At 62.0% G+C, this 20,406-nt stretch overlaps 4 protein-coding genes across 4 annotated transcripts; 1 reads left to right on the forward strand and 3 right to left on the reverse strand.

Annotated features, from left to right (window-relative positions):
* B4GALT7 (beta-1,4-galactosyltransferase 7) lies at positions 1-2,777 on the reverse strand. The gene is made up of 6 exons (XM_065029551.1): positions 2,494-2,777; positions 2,051-2,407; positions 1,264-1,489; positions 937-1,020; positions 645-749; positions 1-465 (listed from the first exon to the last, which is right to left on the reverse strand). Exons 1-6 carry the CDS (start codon positions 2,760-2,762, stop codon positions 310-312), a joined length of 1,197 nt encoding a protein of 398 aa, XP_064885623.1. The 5' UTR covers positions 2,763-2,777; the 3' UTR covers positions 1-309.
* Positions 2,778-3,196: 419 nt separating this feature from the next.
* Positions 3,197-6,809, reverse strand: LMAN2 (lectin, mannose binding 2). The gene is made up of 8 exons (XM_065029553.1): positions 6,628-6,809; positions 6,429-6,547; positions 6,217-6,334; positions 5,830-5,909; positions 4,554-4,715; positions 4,232-4,346; positions 3,814-3,933; positions 3,197-3,668 (listed from the first exon to the last, which is right to left on the reverse strand). Exons 1-8 carry the CDS (start codon positions 6,764-6,766, stop codon positions 3,508-3,510), a joined length of 1,014 nt encoding a protein of 337 aa, XP_064885625.1. The 5' UTR covers positions 6,767-6,809; the 3' UTR covers positions 3,197-3,507.
* A 1,186-nt stretch (positions 6,810-7,995) lies between these two features.
* On the reverse strand, positions 7,996-10,469 carry LOC102083964 (ADP-ribosylation factor-like protein 3). Its single transcript, XM_065029307.1, has 6 exons — positions 10,075-10,469; positions 9,562-9,732; positions 9,357-9,473; positions 9,170-9,220; positions 8,249-8,434; positions 7,996-8,151 (listed from the first exon to the last, which is right to left on the reverse strand). The coding sequence occupies exons 1-6, from the start codon at positions 10,090-10,092 to the stop codon at positions 8,104-8,106; spliced, it is 591 nt and encodes a 196-aa protein (XP_064885379.1). The 5' UTR covers positions 10,093-10,469; the 3' UTR covers positions 7,996-8,103.
* A 1,690-nt stretch (positions 10,470-12,159) lies between these two features.
* Positions 12,160-20,166, forward strand: RGS14 (regulator of G protein signaling 14). Its single transcript, XM_065029557.1, has 15 exons — positions 12,160-12,363; positions 13,844-13,865; positions 14,775-14,929; positions 15,037-15,129; positions 15,691-15,834; positions 16,001-16,150; positions 16,332-16,452; positions 16,541-16,665; positions 16,742-16,945; positions 17,051-17,127; positions 17,297-17,423; positions 17,711-17,792; positions 17,978-18,036; positions 18,251-18,365; positions 18,674-20,166. The coding sequence occupies exons 1-15, from the start codon at positions 12,175-12,177 to the stop codon at positions 18,907-18,909; spliced, it is 1,899 nt and encodes a 632-aa protein (XP_064885629.1). The 5' UTR covers positions 12,160-12,174; the 3' UTR covers positions 18,910-20,166.
* Positions 20,167-20,406: the final 240 nt, after the last annotated feature.

Here is a 20,406-nt window from a genome sequence, read left to right on the forward strand (position 1 = left end):
TGCCCTGACAGTTCTTTATTGTCCTCTGAGCTGAGTGGCAGCTCAGCCATGTCCAGAGCAGGAAAACTCTCCTGCACCTGCCCCAGGAGGCAGCACCAGCGTCCGCAGTGACGCCACTGAGTCCCACTCTCAGCCTCTTCTGTCTGTCCCAGCAAAGGCTGGTTCTCAGCCTTTTCTGTTCCTCTGTATCTCACCAGCACCGCCATGCTCAGGCTGCTGCAAAAATCCTGCCTGCTCCAAGCAGCCCGGCGGCAGCCCCGGCATCTTGGCACAAGCACAGCGCACACGACTGGTGCACGGGGTATGGGCTCAGCCAAACGTGCACCAAGGGGTCTCATCTGTATCACAGTCCAGCAAGATATTAAGGACGGTGCAGGGGGCTCCTGCCACACTCAGGGCTGTCCGTGACTCGATTCGGTACCGCACGTTGTTCAGACCTCCTTCCCGATCCACCTTAAACTGTTCCTGAAGAAAAGAAAGACCATTCAGCCCACGCTGGCTTCCAGCAGAGGGGGAAGCAGCCAGAGCCCGGGGAGGGAGCGCAGAGCTGGTAGGGAAGGATATGAGCAAGGAGGGCTCAGAGCACACGTGGTGATCACAGCCCGCATCTCCTGTGGTCTCCCTTGACCACACTGAGGTCTCACCTGCTTCTGTGCAGCAATGCGCTTCTGGTCTCTTTTCCTCCAAGCTGGGTCGTGCAGGTGCTGGAAAGTCTCATATCCAGTTGTGATTCCAGAGGGACGGCGAACCTAGAAGAGCAAAAGTTCTGTGAAGCTACTGGAAAACTTGTCCGTACCCACTGCACCTGCTACTGGAGTGGGGAGTGCAGAAGAGCTGCCGTCCCTGGTCCTGACCTGGGCAGCTACAGCTGGGGACCAAGTGGGGAGACATGGAGAAGGGCAATTTCAGCCTAGGAGGCCACAGAGCACCCCTTACCTGGAGACCAGCTCCTTTGATACGTCGATAAAACTCATCGTCCTCCCGTCCCCAGCCCCAGAAGCGGTTGGACATGCCATTGCACTGAAATGAGAGGGGCACCGTATCACCGAGGTCCCATCCGGCACAACTCCCCACACCGCAGAGGAGCAGGCACCAGCATCACAAGCCCTGAGCACCAGCGCAACCTCCCCTCTCCTGTCCCCAAACCATTTTGACTCCTTTCCCTCCTTCCCAAGCACGGAGTGCAAAATGTACGACTGTTCACCCTGACAGCATCACAGCCCCTACCCCAAACTGGCTGGGATGTCCCACCCTCGTGCTCACCAGCTCATAGTGCTGCTTGGTGAGCAGCAGGATGCCGCCCACGTAGGTCTTATAGTGGTAGAGCGGGTGCAGCTCCGGGGACGCCACATGGAAGGGCCCAGCCTCCGGGAAGCTGTAGTCCAGCTGCTCATTGAGGGGCAGGAGATCGACGTCGTGCATCGCGATGTAGTCGGTGTCGTTGCCGCTCTCCAGGAAGCCCACGTTGATCAGAGATGCCCTGTTAAACCTGCCGTGGGACCACGGACTCAGAATGTTCAACCAGTCCCCAAATGGGGACGCACAGACACAGCGTTCCCTGGCTCCGCAGCGCAAGGGCTGCCTGTCCCAAAATGCACCCCTGCTTCTCCCCGCGCGGGCAGGACACGCTGAGCCCGATGGTGACACATGGGGGTTTGGCCACTGTGGACCCCAAGGGGCTACGGCAAGTCCCGGCCGGCCCCGCCGGGGCTGTACGCAGGTACCCGACAGCGAGCCGGGGGGAACAACTGCGTTTCCAAACACCCCACGGTATTTCTCTGGATTTTGACATCCCCATATGTTTAGGAGAAAGCTGAAAGATCTAGGGAAGATAATGCTCTTCTCCCTTAGGAAGACAGAAACAAAATACCATTTTGTCCTTCTAGAAGCTCTAGAGTGAGTAAATTTAGGGAGAGCATCACACCTCCGTGTTGGTCAGATCCTATACTTCACCGGAGACAAGCGGGAGACCCGTTTGGTGGGCACAAAGTTTTGGAGAAGGGCCCCCTCGCTCCCTTTTGGGCTTCGCTGCAGCGAGGGGAGACGCTACCTGAAATGATCCACCTGGTTGAGGATGAAGATGTGATGGCGGATCCTCTTCTTGCTGAGGAAGCGGTGCATGTAGGGCACGAAGGCCAGCAGCTCCTCGAAGCGCTCCCGGAACGGGACGAGCAGCGCCAGGCGATGGGGACCCCACGACGGCTCGTCCTCCGGCGGCGGGAGCGGGGCCGGGGGCGGGCAGGGCTGGCGGGGAACCCCCGGGCTCTGCGCCCCGCCGGCCACCGGCCCCTCGCCCGAGCAGCTGAGCTGGAGCCAGAGCAGGGAGGCGAAGCCCAGGAGCAGCGCCAGGAAGAACAGCGGGAAGACGGAGAAGCGGCCGGGGAGCAGCCCCAGGAGCAGCGGGGACCTGGGGCACAACGTGGGGTCAGCGGCCGCCGGGGACCCCCCCGCCCCGGGACCCTCCGCCCGCCCGCCGCCCGCGCCCCCGCTCACCCGCCGCCGCGCAGGCGGAGCGCAGCCCTGCGGCGGGCAGGGCCCATGGCGCCCGGCCGGCCCCGCACCGGCCCGCGGCGGGACACGCTGGCTGCGCCCCCGCCGCTTCCCCCCGCCCGGAAACACGGCCCGGCCCCGCCGTTCCGCGCCGCTCCCTTCCGCCCGGCGGGGCGGGCCGGGGGCGGGCCCGGATTGCGGGGACACGCTTCCCCGCCGCCGCCGGCCGGAGTGTCCCCCGCTCGGGCACTGCAACGAACCCTCCGGGACATTCCCCCCTCCCTGGGTGTCTGCCCCGGAGCCTCCGCGGAACAAACCCCCGCCGAACCCTCTGGGACCCCACAGGGATCGACCCCCGCCCAGCGACCCTCCTGGGACACCACCCAAGAATTATGGAAGACACCCCCAGGATGATCGAGTCCAACCATAACCTGACTCCAGCACCAACCCGTGTCCCTGAGAACCTCATCTAAATGCCATCATCAGGGATGGTGACTCCAGCACTGCCCTGGGCAGCCTGTTCAATGCCCCACAGCCCTTTCCAGGAAGAATGTTTTCCTAATATTGAGGCCATTTCCTCTGATCCTATCCCTTACTACTTGGCAGAAGAGACCAACACCCAAGGCCTCCCCGAGCTGCTCCACACTGCAGCCCCCCCAGCTTCCTACCCCCCTTTTCCCAGCCCAGACAGAGCCAGAGCCACAGCTGGTGTCAGTCCTTTAATGCCCCACAGCCCCCAACATTCACAGCCACCGCCGCTCGCCCTCCCTGCCACAGGTCTCATCCAGCAGAGGGAGCGCTGGAAAAACAAGGGGAGCGACCTCCAGGCCCCCCCCTTGCACCACAGCCCGGGGGCAAGGGGCTCTTCTGCGGCGGGAATCACCCCCCTCAGTCCAACAGCCAAACAGACAGATAAGAAAATACTTCTGGTATTTCTCAGAAACAGCTTTTAGAAACCACAGTTTTTACAGCTCCCCATAGAAAAAAATGGGTTTGGGCACAGGCCCGGGCGTTGTGCTAGTAGAAACGCTTATTCCGCTCCTGGCGCTTCTGGAAGACCACAGCTCCCACCACGGCGCAGACGATGATGCCCAGCAGCGCGCAGAGCAGGAGCAGGAACACCTTCCAGCCCGTCAGAGGCCCGCTTCGGAAATTCCCCGTTGGGTCGTCCACATTGTCTGCAAGGACAAGAACAGTCGCACAGACTGACCCAGCCTCGGCTCCTGCGAGGTCTTGCAGCTCTGACGTCTTTCAACTGGTCTTAAGAGCCCGGCCCCAGCGTGCCAGCCCTCCACCAGAGAGGTTTCTGAGGCCAGAGCTCACCTTTGGGTGATTTAAGGAGGCTGACACTAGGCTCAATCTTGGTCCAGTCAACGCTCTCATCTTCTAGAGGATGCTCCACCATGAGCTGGAACAGCTTCATCGAGATAATGTCGTGATTGTCTAGGAAACAACCAAACCGCTGTCAGGGGACTCGAGAGATGTCCACACAGCCCCAGATGTGCTCTGACAGGTCTCCTTCCCTCTCAAACCAACCTCACACCCCGGGAACAAAGCTGAGATTTGAGATGTTCCTCAGCTCTCAGATGCCTCATCCCCCAAGCCACAGGCCCCAACGCAAGAGGGTTTCAACAGCCTGGTGAACAATTCCAGGGAAGGAAGCCCTCAAATGCCTCCAGAATGTTACAGTCCAGGCCCCAAATTGCAGGTATTCCCATAAGCAAAGCCCTCTCCCTCTCACCAGACAAATCTCCAGTGCCGGCAGAGGCACCGAAGAAGTAGCCAGTTGGCAGCTGCACCCCTGCAATGTCAATGCAGTTCTTCCACTCGTTCTTGTCTTCCACGTCCGTCATCACCTGTAAGACCAGAGGAGGGTCACACCAAGAACGCGCACTGCCATCCTGCCCACCCACAGCTCTTCTGGAGCCAGAGGTGCAGGAGAGGCAGGTGGTCAAGCCTCAAAAACCATCTCTAGGCACCTACTGACACAGCAACACCTGCTCCTTAGCACTGCCCTGTCTAACGTGCAAGAGACCCTGCAGAAGGTGTCCACCGCGTCTCACCGTCAGGCGGCCCCGGGAGTACCGAATTGCCAGGAAAGTGTCGTGGTTCTGGTTCCGAAGGTCGGCGGTGCACCCCGCCAGCTCCGTCCAGCGCCCATCTTTGCTGTGGTCATACGTCAGGGAGCCATTGTTCACCATCGCGGAGATGTAGGGGAACACGCGCTGCGGGGAGGAGAGCGCTGCGGCTTTCGGTCTGCAGGAGCCTTCCAGCTGCAGACCAAGAGCCACCTTCCCCTGCCTGGTCAGGAACCTGAGCGAGAGCAGATCTCAGCCAGGCACAGCAACAGAGCCATGGCTTTGCCGCACAGCGGGGTACGGAGGGCAGAACAACGAAATCAAGGCTCACTTTTTACATAAAACTGATTATAAACTGAGAGGTTGTTTTGGCTAAAGCAGAGCAGCCATTTCTGACCTTCTGCATGGAGACCCCCGCGAGCCCCCACTGTACCACGTGGCCAGGGCAACCAGACAGCCCCAGACGTGCGGAGTGAGCACCCAACAGGGCAAGAAGCGTAAGAACAGAGCACAGGACCCAGAACGGGCACAAATCTCACATGAGCAGCACAAATACACTCAGGGCTTTGTAGCTGGTGATTACATACACCAGGAGAGTCCAACCCAAGGCACAAATCCACCTCCCAGTGAGCATCAGGCAAGAGGGAGATGGGGCATTTCCAGGTGCTTTATGACTTAAGTGTCACGGGTTTGGTGCAACAGATCTCACCAACACAGCTGTTTTCTGATTGTGCTGTAATGAGATCCACGAACAAGAAGCAGGAGAGAAGGACCAACCGCCCTTAAACTGATCTGTATTTTGGCCACAGGGAATTCTGGAGTAAGAAGCCACCCCAGAGTTTCTCTTTTAGAGACACCCAGGTTGGAAATAGAGAATATGGCCAGGAACAACATGGAATGAGCAACCAAAGCATGGAGAAGCCAGAGAAATGACAATCGGGATGAATATTCTTTGAGGTGGATTCCTCTAACTTAATAGGTGGTGCATATTTCACACCAGCTCTGTGCCACCCTCTCATCCTGAGGGGAAATGCCTTGGAAACATCTGTGTAGTCAACAACAGCAGAAGACGGACTGTGGATGTTCTTATCTCTGTTAATGCACATACAAACTCTTCCCGTTACCAGCTCCCGTGACAGGATGAGCAGCACGCTCTCACGTTAGGATAGACTTTTCCTTGGTCCAGCCATGAAGCACTTGGAACACAAAGCTGTGAGGAAACAGCCTCCTGGGCAATGAACGAGCTCCCTGAACCACTCACCTCTGTTGCTTCATCGTTGGGATACGTATCAAGGAAAATAGCCAGTCCGTGAAAGTTGTCCTTGCTGCCAAAGACAGGACCTGGAACAGGACAGAACACAGGGGACAGAACGCTCTCAGAAGGAATTTGTGCTCAAAGACTTCTACTGAAGAGAGCTGCGAGAGCTGTTCACGGCCAGGCACATGACAGAGGGCACCTGTTCCCACGGCAGAACGCACAGGGCACGTCATCCTGATCTACTGAAACCAGACAGAGAGCAGCTCAAACGCCCTCCCTGGTGAGAAACCTCCCAGGACAAGGGCAGTCAGTGCAAGGGCAGCTCCCTGGGCACATGCAAGTGCTGAGGAGGCCTCAACCCAGCTAGGCAGCCCCTGTTGTGCACCGTACCTGGCACCAGCCGCTCCTGCGTGTACCACAGGGCCAGCCCGTCCCCGTGCAGGTTCTTCTTGCCAGCCCCGTGGATCTTGAAGTGGACGTGGAGCTCCCAGTCCTTGAGGAAGCAGGGCTGTGTGGAGAGACCGCCCAGCGGCGTCAGGGCAAGAGCCGGGAGAGGCGCTGGGGCTGCCCCGGGCCCCTCCCGGTCTCCCCCGGGCTCTCACCACACGGTTCCAGATGGAGCCCTCCCGGCTGCGCTCGTCGGGCGTCAGGCGGACGTACTGGCTGGTGACCATGGTGCTGCCCTGGAAGTCCCACAGCGGCATCGCGGCGGAGCCCGCGCCTGTGAAGGGGAAGAGGGAGCGCGGCTCAGCCCGGGCCGCCGCGGGGCTCCCGTCCCGTCCCGCCCGGCGCCGCGCTCACCTTGATACGGTTTCATCAGCGAGTGCTCCCGCTTCAGGTGCTCGCTGTTGCCGTCGGTGAGCTCGGCGGGCGCCGGGCACGGCCCGGCCACCGCCAACAGCAGCGCGGCCGCCAGCAGCCCGCCCGCACCCGCCGCCATGCTCCGCTTCCGGGAACGCGCGCCGCTCCCGCCCACGGCCCCGCCCGGGAGCGGCTGCTGCGCCACCAATCAGAAACCAGCACATCACCGCACTCCCGCCTCCGCGGGCGAGTGTCACTCCCGCCCGCCTATGGTGGAGAAGGGGGCGGGGCCAGGGAGGTGTGCGGCTCCCGCCGCTCGGTGGAGCTGGGCGGCGGGAGGAGCGGCAGAGCGCCCCCCGGCGTGCACTGCGCGGCGCGCTGTGGCGCACGGCACGCCGGGATCTGTAGTCCGCTCTCCAGCCTCGTGCCGGTCACGTGCACGGCTCGTGCCGCCCGCGGCGCACGTGACCCGCTCCGGCGGCCCGTCGCCATGGCAACGGCACGCAAGGAGGCCCGGGGAGCGGCCCCGGCCCGGGCCCCGCGGGCCTCGTCGGGCCGCAGGGCAGCGGGGAGCAGCGCTGGCCCGGCACCGCGGGAAGGACCGGCTGAGGCGGTGCGGGGTCACACGCGGCTTTATTCAGGGTCTGCAGGCCGGCGCCCGGTGCTGCAGGAGGCCCCAGCCCCACCGCAGCTGGCCTCCCACCCATCCCCAGTGGCGCAGGTGCTCAGCCGTGCTGGCTGTGGGGGCCGGGGAGCTGCATCTTCCAGCCCTCGGGATGGGCAGCAGAAGCCCCGGCTCAGTGTGTTCAGGACAATGCGCTTCCCAGGGGCTCTCCGGAGCAGCGCCTCTCGGTGACACACACAGCGTGGCTGCAACCAAGGCTGTCACCAGGAGATGAAACACCCCCATGGGTGACCGTATGGCCATGTTGTGTCTGTGTCTGCGTGCTTGTCCCAGATCGTGTGCACATGTGGGGTCTCCTCTGGACAGCAGAGGATACCGAATCCAGCCCTTCCCGAGGCAGCTGCCACGGCCTGGGCAGCACCAGTCACATCCCACAGGAGCAGAGGGAACACACACCACCCACTTGGCTGTATGTGCTGTGTCTGCTGGGGAGGGTGCCCAGCGTGCCCTGGACAGCGTGTGCATTGCAGCAGCCTCTGCGGGGTGTGCCAGTGGTGGGGATGCACCGGTCCTGAGTGGGTTCTTGTTACGGAGGTGTACAAGCCCTTAACACAGTGGGCACGTGCTTCCCTCTCACAGCACAGGGGCTGCAGGAGCGTTGGGGGTGTACAAGGAGCCCAGGGGAAGGGGAAGCCAACCGATGAGTGAAAGACTGGGTAGGAAACCCATTTGAGCACGGCAGTCTGAGGCCCAGGGCCCAGCTGGGCTTTTGCGGGGGGATTTAGGGACCCGAGGAGGGTGGCCATGGCTTAGGGACCTGCAGCTCTGTCCAGTCTGGCACTTTGCAGCTCTCACTTCTTCCTGTTCATGATCTGGCTGGAAACCCAGTTCATTCCATCCTGGAGGGAAGAGAGAGACATAAGCACAACCTCAAGAGCGTGGCAGGTCCTTGGGTCCTCTCCTGCCTCTGCAGAGCCCTCAGACCCCCATCTCTACCTGCACTCCTTCCCCAGACAAGGCTGAGCAGGCCTGGATCTGCCATTCCCGGTCCCGGTAGGTGTGGAGGTTCAGCCCTTCTGCAATTTCGGCTGCGGATGCTGCAGTCACTAGATCCTGCTTGTTGGCAAACACCAGCAGCGGGACCCCTGTGAGGGACTCGTCCTCAGTGAGCTCTGCCAGCTCCTGCCAAGAGAGAACCGTCTCCCAGAGCCGCCAGCCACTGCTGACAAACTCCCCAGAGCTTCTGTGCTCTTGCCTGGGCTGCCCAGGGCAGGCTGGGGCATCTCGCTCCCCCAAAAAGTGCACTGCTCCCCTTTCTCTGGTGCTTATATTGCAGTCAAAGAAGCTGTGAGGTCTCAACATCCAGAGGGAGAGATGTGCACCCCTGAAGCTCCATCTGCCCTGGAGAGAGCCCAGAAGCTCCACGAGGTGCTACCTGAGGGCTGAAAAGCTCCCAGCACTGAGAGCCTTGGGCAAAGGACAGCTCCAGGAGGCTGCTGTCAGCCTTGGGCTGTCTGGCACAGCCACACCACAATCTGGTGCCAGTACAAGTGCCAAGACTGGCGCTCAGAGTCTCACCTTCCCCTCTCCAGATTCATTCCCAAGGTTTGTGACTCTTAATTTGCTACTCGTAAACCTTTGCTTGGTCATATCACTCACCTGGGGAGGTGGTAGAAGGGTGTGAGGCTGGTGACTGAGAGGTCACTCTCACCAGGGGCCGTCACCCCTGTGTCAGGTACCCCTGAGGCATCACACCCACCTCAGGGAGAGCTGCTGGGCATGGATCTGCCATGGGGTGGGGTGGCTCTGCGTGCTGAGACCCCCATCACGAGCCCTTTGTACCTCTGGGACAGCATAGCCCCAACAGCGGTGCTGCCTCAGACCCCACAGCCACCCCCCATCCCAGACCCCTCGTACCTGCCCCGTCTCTTCAAAGCGCTTCTGGTCTGCACTGTCAATGACATAAATCTGCCGTGGGGAGGAAAGGGACAGTCAGTGTCTCCTCCTCGCCCCCCTGTGCAGCCATCTGCCTTCTGCAGGGGCTGCGGCGCTCCGCTGGGGTACTGGGTCCCAACAAGGGGCTGCAGGCAGCCACCCCACTCACCAGCAGGTCTGTGCTGCCCAGATACTTCCTCCAGTATGGGCGGATGGAGCGCTGCCCCCCGATATCCCAGACATTCAGCTTGAAGCCATGCGAATGGACACTCTTTATGTTGAAGCCCTGCACAGGTACGCAAACTCTGGTATCACCCAAGGGGAGAGAAGAACCTGCCACCCTCCTGCCGCCCATGTCCCCCAGTGGCACCTACCTGGGTGGGGGTGATGGTGCTGACCTCCTCGGACGCCAGGCATTTCAGCAGCGTGGTCTTCCCTGCGTTGTCCAGCCCCAGCAGGACGATGCGGAGCTCCTGCTCTGGGGCACCCTTCAGCTTCTGGATGACGGAAAGCAGCCCCTGGGGACGTGGGGTGCCGGGGGAGGCCTGTGGGGTGCCAGGTCACTACAGACCACCCTCATTTTGGAGTGGGGAGCTGGGTGCCCTGTTGGCCATGGGTACCCTGTGTCTACAGCCTGAGAAAAGCCCGGGGTTTGGCTCTAAAGGTGTCCAGGCTCGGGGTGGCCCCACAGCAAATCCACCCAGCCTCGGTCCCCCCAGTGTGTGCCATCCTTACCCTGGGAGCCCTGCCAGCTCCTGGGCATGCTGGGGGGACAAGCCCAAGGTACAGCCCTGGTCCTGCCCTTTCAGCTCACCCAGCACTGCCGCCAGGAGCTGGTGCCAGCACACCCACCTGGCACAGGCAGGATGTCACCAGACCCTGCTTACCTTCTGCACATCACCCATGGTCTGGCAGTCGCTCAGGCACACCTGAAGACCTGCCCGGGGGCTCGTCCCCGGGGCTCACTGGTGGCTGCGTGACTGGCACGCTACCCGTCGCTGGGGGAGGAAGAGGATTACTGGCTCCAGAATTAGCTGCTGTTTCTCCATTTACCCACAGCATTAAATAATGCCCTCGGCAAATCCCGCAGCCAGCTGTCGCCCCGCCGTCGCCTACCCCCAGGATAAACCAGGTCCGGCTGGGCTGGGGCACTGGGGCACAGGACGTCCCTCTCCTCACGGGGCCAGGCTCTGTCTCGGGGATGGCGGCACAGTGACAGGATGCGGTACCCAGGCACCACGGGCATCACTGCGGGATGGAGCTGTGCGACCGGCGTGTGATCCCGGGGGAAGCACTGCAGCCTCAGCCTCCGAGGTGGTCGCTGCGTGCTGTCCAGGCAGCAGTAACAGGCCACAGGTATGGCCGTGTCTGGGTGCACAGGGCTGACACGGCCTCCCAGGAGGGGAACGACGATGCCTCAGCACATCCCCATGTCACACCCGCTCTGAGCAGGGTGAGGCAACACCAGCACCCACGAGCTGCCCCCTTAGAGAGTGGCAGGAGGTAATGCTGAGGCTGGAGCTGCTTGAGGCCACGTCAGCTGCTGCCACAGCTCCCACTGCCATCAGAGGGAAACCACCGGGCACTGGAGCAGGTCAAGGGCTGCGATGTTTGCAGCCAGAGGTCAGAGATGGCACAGGACAGGGGGCCAGAGGGGCACAGGCACCTTCCCCAGTAGCCCACCCCAGCCCATGTGGGGTAAGGGGCTAGCCTGTTCACCATTTGGATTAAATATATTAATTAAGCAATGTCTTTGATTCTTGCATGCCGCAGTTCAGTCCTTGGATCAGGTTTCCTAGCAGGGAGGTTATCCTTGTGGTGAGGACCGTGAGTCACGCACTCTTGGTGAGACATTTTTATTTATAACTCCTGTTGCAAAGCCAAGCCAAACAGCACAGCTATGCTTTGACAAAGGGAAGGGGAGAAGCAGGATCACCCACCACCCCACTGCTGCTCTGTGGCACCACCGGGGGCAGAGGGGCAGCAGCAGGGGCCACCCTCTGTTCCCCCCTGCCCACAGACCCTGCCAGGGCTGCTAATGCCGCACTGCTTTTGTGCACGTTCGCAGTGGGAACACTTCATTTTTCTGTGCATAGATCTGCACCCAACTTAATGTTAGGGTTCTGCTTTTGATAGGTTAATCACCCACCTTACGTCCCAGTTATTAGCATTTCTATGAGTGGGTTGCCATGGTGCTCTGCGGTTTATCCTCTAACTGTTAGTTACTTGTACTTCCTAACAAATATCCTAAAATATCCATGACTGGTTTGTGGTTGCTGATCAACATGGAACCCCAGCCTAGGAGATGGGCAAAACTGCTTAGGCATCAGTTTGATGACTCCAAGCTGCACGTCCACCACTCCTCTGCACCAGGCTCTGCCGGCATCCGTGGCACAGGCAGCTCTTCCCAGGCACTAAGGCAGCAGCAGCACAGCCCTGGGGACCACCTTGACCTACTGTTTGGCGTGGGGCTGGGAGGCAGCTGTGTGCCTTGCCGGGTGTGACCGGAGCAAGCGGCACCAGGCTGGTGGAGGGGCGTGTTTGGCATGTTGATGCCCCTCTGCAATCCCCTTCCCTGGGGTGATGTGGTGCTTGAGATGAGCCCCTTTGTGCTGCCCAGGCTGCTGGGAAGGGTGGTGATGGGATGGTGAGCCTGAAGCAGCACAGGCCGTGCTGGTGATGGGGACTGAGTGGGTGAGGATAGGAACTGGGATGGGATGGGGATTCGGATGGGGATGGAGTCAGGGGTGAGGACAGGGCTTGAGAAGGGGACGGGGATGCAGATGGGTATGTGGCCACAGATGCAGATGGAGACAGGGATGGGGATGCAGATAGGGTGGGGTCGGGGATGAGGACGGGGATGGAGCCTCGGCGCCTCCTGGCCCCGAGCTGGAGTCGGTGCCCACCGGGGCGGTGCCGGGGCCGGTGGCGGCGGCGGCGCGGGGCGGGAGGGCGGCTCCGCTCCCCCCGCTGCGGTCTCGGTTCCCATGGCGACACTTCCTGTGGCAGCCGAAAGCGGTAGTGCTGGGGAGCGCCGGGCCGGGCCGGGAGAGCCGCGCCGCGCCGCCGGCCGGGGATGCTGCGGGGCCGCGGGCCGCGCCGGTAGCGCGCTGGGCCGGGCGGTGCCAGGCATGCAGGGCAAGGCCAAGCTGCTGCTGGTCCACAACGGCCGCATGGTGAGTCCCGGCCTGGCCCGGGGCACCGGTCCCCATCCCCCGGGGCGGCCCCGCCCGGCGGCACGGCGTGGGGCTGGGTACGGACAGGAAGGGGGTGTGGGGCTGGGTACCGGGCAGGCAGGGGCTGGACGGGGCCGGGGAGTGGGCAGGCGGGGAGTGTGGAACGGGTAACGGGCAGGCAGGGGGCGTGGGGCTGGGTACCGAGCAGACAGGGGGATGTATGGGGCATGGGAACAGGCAGGCAGGGGGAGAGGGGCTGGGTACAGGGCAGGCAGGGGTGTATGGGGCTTGGGTATCCAAAGCAGGCAGAGATGTAGAGGGATATTAGGGCAGGGAACAGTATATGAGGCTGGTTACCAGGCAGGCAGGGACATGTGGGGCTGGGGTAATGAGCAGGCAGAGGTCTTAGAAGGGTGAGGCAGCGATATGTGGGGATGCACGGCACTGGGGTGTGGGGACGGGGTAACAAGAGTCAGCAATGCTGGTGTGTCGTGGCAGGCGGGGCAGAGCTATGTGGGTGTGGGCAGCAGGGATGGATGGGGAAGAGCAAGGAGCTGGCAAAACAGGGGTATGTGGTGCTGGGGTGATGGGCAGGCAGGGCTGCGGTGTGCGGGGCTGAGATAAAGGGCATGGCAGCTGCATGTGGGGTGGGTAGCAGGGACAGGCAGGGGTGGGGTCGTGGGGCTCAGGTGTGTGGGGCTGGGATGGGGACAGGCGGGGGTGTGCAGGGCAGGCTGGGGTGTGTGGGGCTGTCAGGGTGGGGGGCACTGGCCAGCCAGGTGAAGGGCACCACTTCAGTGTGGCTCCAGGCAGGTGATGAGAAGAAGTGCCATGCTGGTGCTTAGCTGGGCTTTGACTGCAGAGGCTCTGCCCATCTCCCTTCTTGCTGTGTGTCCTGGGGTACCACATCCCCACAGCAGGTGCCTGGGGCAGCGCAGGGAATGGTACAGGGCACCCTGTCCTGCTGTGCCCTGGGCTGGCAGCTCTGGCAGGACCTGGTCACTGTGTTTTGGGCATCTCCCCAGGCCACAAGGAAGGAGGGGGCAGGCAGTTTGCCTGCCTAGGGCTGTGGTTGTCCTTCCTTCCCTCCCCTCCTCCCCTCCTCTTCCTGTGCTGAGGAGGCTGCTTCTCTCCTCCACGGACAGGGTGGCAGGGTTACATCTGATAGCAGCTGCCCTTTCCCAATTGCTGTTCTGGCCCCAGGGCAGTAGATGCATGGGAGGTGGGAGAAAAGCTGTGCACCTCTTGTGACCCCCCATCTTGCTGCCCTACGGGTTGGGAGCCCTGCATTCTGCCCCTCCCATGGGGCAGCTGTTCTGGTTGCAGTTAACGCCAGGGTGGTGGTTGCTGGCAGCCTGTGTCCCATGCGCCTGGGTTTGGACCGGGCTTGCCCTGGCGCTGACGCCTGCCCGGGTGCTGCTCCACCGAGCTGGCAAATGCTGTGTGCCCCTTCTCACTTCTCTTCTCTCCACCCCCGCAGGGCCCAGCTGTGTCAGATGGAGGTAAGGCTGCTCTTTGCTCTGGGACGGGAGGCCAGCATCATCCTCAGGGGAGGGGGAGGCCCAAAGCCAGGGGCAAGGAGCCAGCAGAGCGCCAGGTCCTGTGTCAGCACAGGCTGTGCTGTGGGCGGGTGCAGGGCTGAGCCCTGTGCCAGGGACTCATCAGACCCCTCCATCTCTCCTGTATGGTCCCATTGTACTGGTCCCTCCCTTTTGGCCGTTCAGCTGGGACCCTCGGGGGCCAAGGGGCTTCCTGGCACAAGCAGAACCTGGGTACCAGCCAGTCCCGTGCTCCCTGAGAGTTTGTTTGTCTCTCTGTCCATCTGTCTCATGGTACACTGGATATCTCAGATGTGCCATTTGACCATCTCAGCCCCACTGCAGGATCCTTCCAGCACAGGGTGCCAGGGGCTGCTGTGCCCACCTGTACATGCAGGGTGTGTGTGGTTATCCTGTGTTTTGGACAGGAGGTGAAGGACAAGGACCTTGGCAAAGCAGCAGCCTCCTGTCTGTTCTGCTCCCGCAGGCTGGGAGAGCCTGGCTTCCATGTCCTTATATTCTCTTGCAAATGACCCTCTGCACCCAGGGCTCACCACCCAAGCTATTTCTAAAGCTGGGGTTGCCGCTGGGAACTTCCATCTTTTTATGGAGGGACTCCATTTGAATGTACAATCACCTTGGGTTTCCTGGAGGGAGAGTTTCCTCAGGGTTGGGAGCCTCATGTGGCATCATGGTGCTTGATCCACCAAGGTTGCCACTGCGATACCAGCTCCTCATCTTCCCTCCTGAGGCCTTGCTGGCTCGCATCAGGATCAGGGAGATGAGCTCCCTGCAGATACAGGGGGCTGCTGGCAACAGGGGTGGTGCTGGGGGACACCCAGGCAGCCAGAACTGACTCTTTTTCTCTCTCAGAGTTAAATGCCTCCAGGGCCCGTGGCAGCAATCACAGCGTGAACAGCCTGCCAGGACCACCGGCCACCTGCGGCTCCGCACAGGGTTCCGTGGTCAGCTGGGCCGAATCCTTCGAGACGCTGCTGCAGGACCGCGTGGCTGTCACCTACTTCACTGTGAGTGCCGCAGCCCAGACCTTGGTCCCTACTCATGTCCACTGTTGGCAACCAGCTGTCCCTCAGCCATGGTGCCAGCTGGGCCAGCAGCTCTCCCTGCCCCGCAGGAGTTCCTCAAGAAAGAGTTCAGCGCTGAAAACGTCTACTTCTGGCAGGCATGTGAGCGCTTCCAGCAGATCCCAGCCAGCGACACGCAACAGGTACCAGCCTCCGCACAGCCACAGTGCGGCTGAGCCTGGGAGGGACGTGGGTGGAGGTGGCCATCGTGCCTGCGTGTCCCAGGGTCCCAGCAAACCCCCATAACGGGATGTTGAGCAGGCTGGGAGCTCTTGTGGAAGGGACAAGGAGATGGATGTGATGTGCATCTGAAAAGCCGCAGCCGGGACTGCCTGCCCTCCGGAGTGGGTTGTGCTTCTCCAGCCCAGGGTGGCCGGAGGGTGGAGAGTGCTGCTGGGAGGAAAAAAGAGACCAAGGGCAGAGGATCATGGGGATCATGGGGACAGAGCCACACAGCTGGAGGGGACAGTTCCTACCTCGGGCTGTACCTCTGTGGAGAGACCACTGTGTTGTACCCAGAGCTTGGTGCTGGGTGGAGGTGGCTGGCACCAATGCCTGTTCTGAAGCCCGGGTACCGAGCTTGTCCCAGGGGAAAATTGGTCCCTCAGGACTCGAGTGTCTTCGTGGGGTGAGCCAGGGGCTCCCCACAAGGTAGGAGTGAGGAGAGGGCTCCTGGCCTCAGCCTGACCCCTTTACTCCCCCAGCTGGCTCAGGAGGCACGGCGAATCTATGACGAATTCCTCTCCAGCCACTCAGTCAGTCCCGTGAACATTGACAAGCAGGCCTGGATTGGGGAGGACATGCTGGCCACCCCCTCCCCAGACATGTTTCGCGTCCAGCAGCTCCAGGTATGAGCAACACCTGTGTTCCACCCTGCCCGCAGGATGGGGGCTGCAGAACCACCCTGCACATCACCAGTATCGCTGCTGGCACCTGGGCCCATGCCACGGGGCAGCGGCCAGACCGAGCTGGAGGCGGGCAGGGGTCTTAAGCACACGCATCCTCCCTTCGCAGATCTTTAACCTGATGAAGTTTGACAGCTACACGCGCTTTGTGAAATCCCCGCTCTACCAGGCCTGCCTGCGGGCAGAGAGCCAGGGGCAGCCCCTGCCCGACCTGCGGCCCCACTCCCGCAGCAGCAGCCCCCCACCTGACCTCAGCAAGGTGAGCAGGGTGGCAAGGGGGGCACGGGGACCTGTCCCTTGGCCTGAGAAAAAGGTGCTGGGTCCCTTTGCCACTGCTTGGAGCAAACCCAGTGTTGGGCTGAGGATGGACAAGTAGTCGGGGACCAGGGAAAGGGCAGCCTTGGATGTCCCCACACTGAGATTCTTCTCTGTTCACACAGAAGTCGAAGCTGAAGCTGGGCAAGTCCCTGCCGCTGGGTGTGGAGACCGCGGGCAGCAGTGCCAACCGCAGCCCCCGACGGTCCTTCAGGAAGGGCGAGCGGCGGGAGCCCTCCTGGGCAGGTACGTGCTGTGCCAAGCGGGCCAGAGGAGCCGTGCCCCCCCCGAAAGGTGCCTGCGGTGCCCACCACTGTCTCTCTGTCTGTCCTAGAGGGGGGAGAAGGCGGTGGGAGTGCCATGCTGTGGCGGGAGTCCCAGGGCTCACTCAACTCCTCCGCCAGCCTGGACCTGGGCTTCCTGTCCTCGGCCAGCACGACTGCCAGCCCCTGGACGGAGGTGAGTTGTCATTGTGCCGGCCCCATGGCATCATGCTGCCACTGGCTGGGCTCATCCTGCCACATCTGTCCCACAGAGCCATCGGAAAAGCCTGGGGGGCAGCGAGGCAGAGCTGCCGGCCAAGCCCATGAAGTACTGCTGCGTGTACCTGCCTGACGGCACGGCTTCGCTGGCCTCCGTCCGGCCCGGCCACTCCATCCGCGACATGCTGGCAGGGATATGTGAGAAACGTGGCTTCAGCCTCCCCGACATCAAGGTTTACCTGGTGGGGAACGAGCAGGTAGGGCAGGCAGGGGGAATGGGGGCTTCTGCCAGCCAGATCAGCCTTGTGCAGGGACAACGTGCCACTCTGGCATGCTCTTTCCTGATGGTTTGGCTTTTGCAGAAAGCGCTGGTGCTGGACCAGGAGTGCTCCGTGTTGGCAGACCAGGAGGTGAAACTGGAGAACAGGATAAGCTTTGAGTGAGTGGGAGCTTCGGGGCTGACACTGTTGCCCACACATGTGTCTGGTCCACATCACAGACAGCACCCTGACCTCCTCGCGGTGCCCCACACTGAACCCCCCAAACACCCCGGCTCTGTCCTACCTGTCCATAGTTGCCCTCAGACAGCCTCATCTCCTCCTCCATAGGCTGGAAATCTCCTCCCTCAATAAGACTATCCGCATCACGGCGAAGTCAACCAAGCGCATCCGGGAAGCGCTGCAGCCCGTGCTGGGGAAGTACGGTGTGCGCATGGAGCTGGCGCTGCTGCGGCGGGTGAGCCTGCGCCTCGGCGGGACGGCCCCAGCCCCTGCGGCCGGGATGCTGCGGGGGGGTTGGACCAGGGGCTGCCGGCAGTGGTGGGGAGCAGTGGGTCTACATCAGGGGCAGCCTGTGAGCTCGTGGAGAGTCACCAGTGCCATGGGCCAGGAGGCACTGGTGGGTGTGCTGTGTGTGGTGCAGCCTGTGACCCCTGGTCTGGCCAGGGAGCTCACACGTCCTCAACCTGGCCACCTTTGCCATGCTGCAGCAAGCGTGACACCGGCTGGCTCTTCCTATTGCAGCAAGGTGAGGCGGCCACCCTGGACCTGGAGAAGCTGGTCAGCACGGTAGCTGCTCAGAAACTCATCCTGGAAACGCCAGCAGGTAGAGTGTCCTGCCCTCCAGCCGTGTCCCCCCTCAGGCTGTGTCACCCTGCCCAGAGTGCTCAAAGGGCTTGGCTGCTTTCGGCTGGTCACGGCTCCTGCTCCCCGGGATGGGCTCCATCCTGTCACTGGTGGGGACAGAACTGGTGTGCTGGCATGGGGTGCTGAGCATCACTTACCTTGCAGACATGCGAGTGACAGAGAGTGCTGAGGCTGCAGCCGCCCCCTCCCTGCTCCAGAACGAGGTGAGCTCAAGATCCCACCTTCCCTGGTTGGAGATGTCCATGGCTGCTGCCATGGCCTGTGGGAAGGTGTGCTCTGCCGTGGTGCCGGCACGTGCCGTGGGGCTGCGCAGCGGGTGCCGAGGCAGGGGCCAGGCTGCGGGAGGGCGATGGGGACACGGGCTGGGGGAGTGCTGCCTCCTTGCCGCGTTGCTGAGGCCTGGGCTGCTTATTGCAGGAGGGCAGCCCAACAGGAGCAGAGTCGGACACACTGTGGGAGATGCCCTCCTCCTTCTCCCGGCCCCGGTCTTCAGCTGCCATGAACCTGAACCGCCGCACATATGACCTGGAAGGTGAGACCTGGCCTGTCTGAAACCTGAAGGGCTGGGGTAAAACACAGGGCGAGGGATGTGGGAGCCCCAGTCTACTGGGGATGGATGCAGGGTCCCATGAAGCTGCAGATGGGATATGAGGGATTTGGGGGTCTCTAGTTTGCTGAAGGGGGGTGCAGGGTCCCATGGGTGCTGGCATGGAGCAGGGAGAAGTTGCAGGTGCTGTGACTGGGACACGTTCAGGATCACATCAGGTGGCGAGGGCAGCTGAGGTGTTAGAACTAGAGCCTGAGTGCCAGGCTCAGCTGTGTGACCTGCATTTCTCCCAGGCCTGGTGGAGCTGCTGAACCGTGCCCAGAGCTGCCGGGCCAATGACCAGCGTGGGCTGCTCTCCAAGGAGGACCTGGTCCTGCCTGACTTCCTCCAGCTCCCCGGGCAGGACGACAGTGCCTGTGACGGGTCGGACCAGCCCCGTGACCCTCACCCAGGCCCCGAGGGAAGTGGCCGTCCTCAGCCCTCAGACCCTGTGCCAGCCCAGCCTCCGGTTGACCATGAGCTCCGATGAGTCCTGCTGCACATCCGCACCCGGCATGTGGTACCCCCGGGCCATATCGGGGCTCAACGTGGGGTCCGACTGGCCCTTGCCCTGCACTGCCGACACTGCCTGGACCGCAGATTCGTCCACGTCCTGTCCCAAACTGTTGTGTCGTGTCGCTGTGAGTGGTTGAGCAGCTGCCATGCCCCTCGATGGGGTCGCATCCTGGTGCACATCAAGGGAGTTCTGTAGATAGTTTGAACCCCCGTTGCAAAGCACTTTGCAACGTCCCATGCATGCCTGGCACTGTCCTGCCCAGTGCACCTGCCTGCTGGCATGGCCCTGCAGACTGTTCAGGTGGGGAAAGCACCCTTCCAACCAAAGGGTGTGCAAGAGAGAGAGGACATGGGCGGGTGTGGTGGCAAGGCAGGCCCGAGCCCTGAACCCTGGTGCTGTGGGCAGGCAGGGTCAGGAGAACACATGTCCGGAGCGGAAGGACAGATCCAGTCCCTGACCCCACAGGAACAGGGGTTCCCCCGTTGTTGATGAGCGGGTCTACCCATCCCAGGAAGGGTAAGCATGGCCCTGCCAGCATACATCCTGGGCAAGTTGTTACCATCTGCATTGCATGAGTGTGGCTGCGCCTGATCCTGCCAGGCTCAGCGCAATTGTGGAGCAGGGCATGGAGCTGTATGTGGCTCCTGCCCCGAGCAGACAGAGGCAGAGCCAGCAGGCCGTGCCAAAGAAGCCTTCCCCCTCCCCGCAGGGAGGTCCTGTGTGGGCGACTGCTGAAGTGACCCACAGGAGTGGATCCTCGTAGGTCTCTGCTGCAGCCTGTCTGGGGCCGTGGGTGCTCAGCCCCTGGGGACAGCCCTCCCTGGTGCCAAGGGAATGCAGCACCGCTGGGTGCTGAGCATTTCAGCCTGGTGTGTGGGCACCCAGCATGTGCCCAGCCTGGCATCCCTGCTGGCAGCTGTGCTGAGCAGTAACCTTGTGCCTGGCAGGTCCCCATTCCTGGGCAGCCCCATGTCCCCAGAGGTCTCAGACTCCGTCCATGATGGAGACAGCTCCCCAATAGCAGCCAGGAGATCCCTCCAACATCCGTGTGTGCTGGGGCCCTTCCCTGGGTCACTGCTCTGTCACCACTGCCCAGCCAGAGGCAGAGGGGTGGCCCAGGACAGCTGACTGCAGCCCCATGGCCCAGGTCAGAGCCCCTCTGTGTCTCCATGGTGTTGCTCAGTCCCGTCTGTGGTGTGAAATCAGGGGAAATAAAGAGCATTGCCTGGACATGCATCTTCTCCTTCCTCTGCTGCTAAGGCCAGACGGTGCTTTTCCTGGCAGCAATGTCCCCCCAGTCCCCGCTGTACCCCACAGAGACCCATGGGGTCAGGGCAGAGCTGGAGCCAACCCTGGCCCTGGTGCCGCCCTGCCCGGCGGCAAAGGGCAGTGCCAGGAACTTGTTTTCTGAGCACTGATGATGATGTAGGGGAAGCTGCAGGGCCGGCATGGCCAAGGACTTCAGCCCCG

The sequence above is a fragment of the Columba livia genome, chromosome 14 (assembly GCF_036013475.1).
Source record: "Columba livia isolate bColLiv1 breed racing homer chromosome 14, bColLiv1.pat.W.v2, whole genome shotgun sequence".
In the NCBI taxonomy this organism is placed as follows: Eukaryota; Metazoa; Chordata; class Aves; order Columbiformes; family Columbidae; genus Columba; species Columba livia.